The 7,169-nt window shown below is 39.0% G+C and overlaps 1 protein-coding gene across 1 annotated transcript; it reads right to left on the minus strand.

The window, feature by feature from the left end:
- Positions 1–5,649: 5,649 nt before the first annotated feature.
- Positions 5,650–6,723, minus strand: LOC123774109 (uncharacterized protein PF3D7_1120000-like). The gene is made up of 3 exons (XM_069312889.1): positions 6,565–6,723; positions 6,304–6,474; positions 5,650–6,216 (listed from the first exon to the last, which is right to left on the minus strand). The coding sequence occupies exons 1-3, from the start codon at positions 6,721–6,723 to the stop codon at positions 5,650–5,652; spliced, it is 897 nt and encodes a 298-aa protein (XP_069168990.1).
- Between the last annotated feature and the right edge of the window lie 446 nt (positions 6,724–7,169).

The following is a 7,169-nucleotide window of genomic DNA, read 5'->3' on the forward strand; positions in this document are numbered from 1 at the left end:
GGACGTCGTATTCCTGCCCTTCAGACATATCACGGCGGCAGTATACTATACATCACTATCCGTATACTACAGAGTGGCGCTACGCTGTATAACCTATGTATTCTATGTATGAATTATGTTGCACTCGATCGTGGTGGATCACTTGTGTATATTTTAGTTTAAAAGAGTATTTATGTATATTTTAACGATTGTTCAAAAGCATGTATGCATATATGTATGTTTTTGTGAGTGCGGAGAGAGAGGGGGGGGGCTATAGCTCTTGGGCCTGCCTATGTGTATTTATAGGTATTATGTATGAGTTCATGTATGCATAAATGGATGTACAAATGTATGTATACATATATGTATGCATACACGTAACGGACTGTGTCAGGTATGCATACATATATTGCTGGTAATGACCTGTTGTTAATCGCCGCTCCAACAGGTGTCTGCCTACAGGTGTTTCCCTACAGACAAAGACAATGGAATTATATACTGCGCCTTGCTGAGTGCACTCCTGGCATTGAACGCACATAGTAAATTGAATCTAGAGAATAGCAAGTGATATTGAATTGAATGTTTTAGCTGCTAAATAAAATACTTTTGAAATTAAACTCATCTGAATACCTTTACATGATGACATTTCAAAGCACGACACTGTTGATATGCTTGCAAAGACAGCCTGCAGTAGAGCAGTAGTAGAAATTAATATGGGTGTTTCATTAGCAGTGACAAAGAGAAACGAATATCTTACTATTACTTAATATTACTTAAACGAATATCTGATAAAAATCTTACTATCCTAACAAATTCACAAAGACATGAATGACATGTATTATGATGACTACAGTCAGAAAATATTTATATATGGAACTAATAGAGCAAGAACACGGCAATTTCATGTTATAGTGGCCAGAATACACCTGGGATACAGTTGTATTTGGGCACCTATCTAAAGACTCAAATGTCAAATACAACATGTGAAAACTTTGTGAGTCTTGGAATACAACATGTGTCAACTTTGTGAGTCTTGGAATACAACATGTGTCAACTTTGTGAGTCTTGGAATACAACATGTGTCAACTTTGTGAGTCTTGGAATACAACATGTGTCAACTTTGTGAGTCTTGGAATACAACATGTGTCAACTTTGTGAGTCTTGGAATACAACATGTGTCAACTTTGTGAGTCTTGGAATACACCTTGTGTCAACTTTGTGAAAGAGAAAACATGCACTCCCTTGAACATTATATTGTAGAACATCCCATATTGATTGACTTCCCCCCCCCCCTCTGAGTTGAGATATGCTGAACTCTGTAAATATTAACTAAATACTGAAATACTTGATGATATATTGGACTTGTACCCATGATTGACCAAGTAATGCATCAACAATCGACTTGAGAATGGTCCAGGACGGACCGAAACGTCGTCGTCCCTTCACCTTCTAGTGTGTGGTCTGGCCAACATACTTCAGCCACGTTATTGTGACTCATCGCCTGTAATGCATCAGTTATACAATGTGATGAAACTATAACCTGAGCTTGTAAAAGCATCTTAATCAGCTTCAATGCGTGTAAAAGTTTCTACAGCAACTAGTTTCCCCTGTCAAAGTAGGAGAGAGAAATATTATATGTGTTTAGCTAGACAGAATTGAATTTTTGTAAACGCATATTATGTGTAAAAGAACATACTTCGAGCACATTTTATGTATGGCAGATACATACACACATACACACATATGCACACCCAACCCACACACATACACACATGTACACACCCTACCCACACACATATGCACACCCTACCCACACACATGTACACACCCTACCCACACACATATACACACATGTGCACACCCTACCCACACACATACACACATGTACACACCCTACCCACACACATACACACATGTACACACCCTACCCACACACATGTACACACCCTACCCACACACATGTACACACCCAACCCACACACACATACACACATGTGCACACCCTACCCACACACACACACATGTACACACCCAACCCACACACACATACACAAATGTACACACCCTACCCACACACATATACACACATATGCACACCCTACCCACACACATGTACACACCCTACCCACACACACATACACACATGTGCCCACCCTACCCACACACACACACACACATGTACACACCCTACCCACACACATACACACATGTACACACCCTACCCACACACATATACACACATGTACACACCCTACCCACACACACATACACACATGTGCACAGCCTACCCACACACACACACACACACACACACACATGTACACACCCTACCCACACACATATATACACCCTACCCACACATGTACACACCCTACCCACACACACACACACATGTACACACCCTACCTGCACACACACACATGTACACACCCTACCCACACACACACACATGTACACACCCTACCCACACACACACACATGTACACACCCTATCCTACACACATATACACACCCTACCCACACACACACACACATGTGCACACCCTACCCACACACACACACACATGTACACACCCTACCCACACACACACACACATGTACACACCCTATCCTACACACATATACACACCCTACCCACACACACACACACATGTACACGCCCTACCCACACACACACACACATGTACACGCCCTACCCACACACACACACACATGTACACGCCCTACCCACACACACACACACATGTACACGCCCTACCCACACACATATACACACCCCACCCCACAGTCGCACTCGAAGAGGCCACTCCAGAAGAGCTGAGACCACCAGGAGGGAAACGGATGCCACTAGATGCGAGCCGAGGCCCCTACTGGAGTAGCCAGGCCACTAGAGGGGCCCAAGATGCGACTAGAGAGGAGGCAAGACCACAAGAGGGGAGCGGAGACCACTAGAGCCGACGCCTCTCCCCTCAACACAACCCCCGCGCGCCAACCGGGCAGTGCCGGGAGGCCGGGAAAACTTGTCGTACCGCGACCACAACAACAGATCAACAGAACCACAACAACAGAGAAGCATTATAAAGACCAAATAAAGAGCCACAGAGATAAAGAACTGGCCAAAAGAGGAGAGAAAGCCATAACTAAGGAGGCAAAGAGAGCGACACAGTACTGAGAGGAAGCACAGTACCCTCTTTTCCCCTCACCGTAGTGAGAGGGAGAAGCCTCCTCCCTTTCCAAATATACCAACCCATTCCACACCATTTCCACTTTATTCCCTACCCACTATAGTGCTCACTCTCTCATCATCGCTGTCCATGACTTTGGCACTTGTGCATCACTGGATGATAGCATCTTCTTGCCCCCGTCTTTTTCCTAATGTAAGATAGTGGCTGACTGCCAGAATTGGGAGACAGAAACAGATAGGGCAAAGTTGTGATTAATCTTAGTATTTAGACTTGTTTCTTAGCTTCCTGTCAAGACTTTGATGGTTTCTTTGAGACTTTGAGGAAGACTTCTTGCTTGTGGTCAGTAATGCCACTCACTGGGTGGGGTGACAGTGTCACTCACTGGGTGAGGTGACACTGTCACTCACTGGGTGAGATGACACTCACTCACTGGGTGAGGTGACACTGTCACTCACTGGGTGAGGTGACACTGTTACTCACTGGGTTAGGTGACAGTGTTACTCACTGGGTGAGGTGACACTGTCACTCACTGGGTGAGGTGACACTGTCACTCACTGGGTGAGGTGACACTGTTACTCACTGGGTTAGGTGACAGTGTCACTCACTGGGTGAGGTGACACTGTCACTCACTGGGTGAGGTGACACTGTTACTCACTGGGTGAGGTGACAGTGTCACTCACTGGGTTAGGTGACACTGTCACTCACTGGGTGAGGTAACACTGTCACTCACTGGGTTAGGTGACACTGTTACTCACTGGGTGAGGTGACACTGTCACTCACTGGGTGAGATGACACTGTCACTCACTGGGTGAGGTGACACTGTCACTCACTGGGTGAGGTAACACTGTCACCTAATGGGCCCAGAGTGACCCTGGTCCTGCAACCCGTTCTCGCAAATTTAATAAGTCAATATTGACTTATTAAATATGTGCATAGGTGACATACTTAACATAATAGTTTCCCTTGGAAAGCTTCATAGAAAACACCGACCTTACCTAACCTACTTAGTATGTTAAGATAAGCATCTTATTGCTTCGTAATTACAATTATTACCTAACCTATACCTATAATAGGTTAGGTAACAATTGTAATTACGAAGGTATAAGATGCTTATTTTAACATACTAAGTAGGTTAGGTAAGGTCGGTGTTTTCTATGAAGCTTTTTCAAGGGAAATGTCACCTATGCACGCAACTAATAAGTCAGTATTGACTTATTAAATTTGCGAGAACGGGTTGGGTCCTGAGCACCCTAGCCTCCACTCTTGGCCCAGGTGTTGAATTCAACAATTCTGTTCTTCCCAAACCAATCATCATAATTTACTGCTCACTGTATCAACATCCATTATTACTTATTCAACCTTTATCGTTCTCTAATTTCTCCTTCGCTGATCTGCCTGGCTGTTGATGCACGCTAGCCGCAAGCCGGCGCCATCCGTATAAGCTCAGCTTAGCTGCTATTTTCTGGAAAATGTTAAATAACAAATGCAAAGGCTTTGCTTTCAGTCTCACCAGAGAATAGGTGACAGGCCGGATAGACCGTCCGTATCCGATCAAATACTTTTGAGTGTAACATTCGGATTAGACTAATGGATGTCATGGAATATAAAGGGAAAACTAATAGAGAAAGGTGACACATGGATCATATATACAATTTGATACGAGATTTTATTTCAGCGCTAAATGAACAAGCAAAATGCGTAGAGAGACAAGCACACGAGGGAGAACACATGAAACAGAACACAGGGAACAGAACACAGGGAACAGAACACATGAAACAGAACACAGGAAACAGAACACAGGGAACAGAACACATGAAACAGAACACAGGGAACAGAACACATGAAACAGAACACAGGGAACAGAACACAGGGAACAGAACACATGAAACAGAACACAGGAAACAGAACACAGGGAACAGAACACAGGAAACAGAACACATGAAACAGAACACAGGAAACAGAACACATGAAACAGAACACATGAAACAGAACACAGGGAACAGAACACAAGCCAAAATGTAACCCGACTATTATATTTCATGGGAATATTAACGTTATTCCAACAGGTTTCACTACTCTGTATTACCGTATATTTTGTACCCAGGAAATATATTATCTAAGATGACACGATACATAGTTATACATACCGTTCAAAAAAGCACTATACATAATGATATTGACTATTTTCATGTATAAAAAAATGGGTTTTATTTCTTATATGGATAAACACGTTCGTTAATATCAGTATGTTAATTATTGAAGACTAAATTACACTATTAAAAAATACAATTAATTGCATTATTAACAAAATATATATATAATAATTTTCTGAAGGTATGGTTACTGAATAATACATAAATATGTCTTTATTTAACATACGCATCTTGACAATTTTTTTCAAAACTTTCTTGAAAACTTTCTTGAATATTTAAAAACTTTTTTCAATACTTTCTTGAAAACTTTCTTGAATATTTGTAAACTTTCTTCAATACTTTCTTGAAAACTTCTTCAATACTTTCTTGAAAACTTTCTTGAATTCTTTCTTGAAAACATTCTTCAATACTTTCTTGAACACTTTCTTGAATTCTTTCTTGAATTCTTTCTTGAAAACATTCTTCAATACTTTCTTGAAAACTTTCTTGAATTCTTTCTTGAAAACATTCTTCAATACTTTCTTGAAAACTTTCTTCAATACTTTCTTGAAAACTTTCTTCAATACTTTCTTGAAAACTTTCTTCAATACTTTCTTGAAAACTTCCTTCAATACTTTCTTGAACTTTCTTGAATATTTGTAAACTTTCTTGAATACTTTCTTGAAAACTTTCTTGAAAACTTCCTTGAATTTTTTCTTTAAAACTTTCTTGAATTCTTTTTTGAATACTTTCTTGAATACTTTCTTGAAAACTTTTTTGAATTCTTTCTTGAAAACATTCTTCAATACTTTCTTGAAAACTTTCTTGAATTCTTTCTTGAAAACATTCTTCAATACTTTCTTGAAAACTTTCTTCAATACTTTCTTGAAAACTTTCTTCAATACTTTCTTGAAAACTTTCTTGAATACTTTCTTGAAAACTTATTTCAATACTTTCTTGAACTTTCTTGAATATTTGTAAACTTTCTTGAATACTTTCTTGAATACTTTCTTGAATTCTTTCTTGAAAACTTTCTTGAATTCTTTCTTGAATACTTTCTTGAATACTTTCTTGAAAACATTCTTCAATACTTTCTTGAAAACTTTCTTCAATACTTTCTTGAAAACTTTCTTCAATACTTTCTTGAAAACTTTCTTCAATACTTTCTTGAAAACTTTCTTTAAATACTTTCTTGAAAACTTTCTTCAATACTTTCTTGAAAACTTCCTTCAATACTTTCTTGAATATTTGTAAACTTTCTTGAATACTTTCTTGAAAACTTTATTGAATTCTTTCTTGAAAGCTTTCTTGAATTCTTTCTTGAATACTTTCTTGAAAACTTTCTTGAATACTTTCTTGAAAACTTTCTTCAATACTTTCTTCAAAACTTTCTTGAATTTTTTCTTGAAAACTTTCTTGAAAACCATGAATCTCAAGTACGAAAATACCAACAATTACTTTCTAACATTCTTTCCCAAATTAAAAAAAGAAGAAGGTAGAAGTCGAAGGAAAACAAAGAACAGAAGAAGCTAAGAATATATGATGAATATTGACCCATCAACAAGTGACGGTCATTCATGTTGATGTTGTCTTCAAAGGAACTTAATTCCGTCAAATTTTCTCTTCAAAGGAACTTAATTCCGTCAAATTTTCTCTTCAAAGGAACTTAATTCCGTCAAATTTTCTCTTCAAAGGAACTTAATTCCGTCAAATTTTCTCTTCAAAGGAACTTAATTCCGTCAAATTTTCTCTTCAAAGGAACTTAATTCCGTCAAATTTTCTATTCAAAGGAACTTAATTCCGTCAAATTTTCTCTTCAAAGGAACTTAATTCCGTCAAATTTTCTCTTCAAAGGAACTTAATTCCGTCAAAT

The sequence above is a fragment of the Procambarus clarkii genome, chromosome 73 (assembly GCF_040958095.1).
Source record: "Procambarus clarkii isolate CNS0578487 chromosome 73, FALCON_Pclarkii_2.0, whole genome shotgun sequence".
Classification (NCBI taxonomy): Eukaryota; Metazoa; Arthropoda; class Malacostraca; order Decapoda; family Cambaridae; genus Procambarus; species Procambarus clarkii.

Bases quoted from the DNA above. Each gene is read 5' to 3' on its own strand.
- LOC123774109 (XM_069312889.1), bottom strand. From the start codon at position 6,723: ATGGTTTTCAAGAAAGTTTTCAAGAAAAAATTCAAGAAAGTTTTGAAG. The intron at 6,475-6,564 runs GTATTCAAGAAA...AAGTATTTAAAG, and splicing joins TCAATAAAGTTTTCAAGAAA to AAAGTTTTCAAGAAAGTATT. The intron at 6,217-6,303 runs GTATTCAAGAAA...AAAGTATTCAAG, and splicing joins TCAAGAAAGAATTCAAGAAA to AAAGTTTTCAAGAAAGTATT.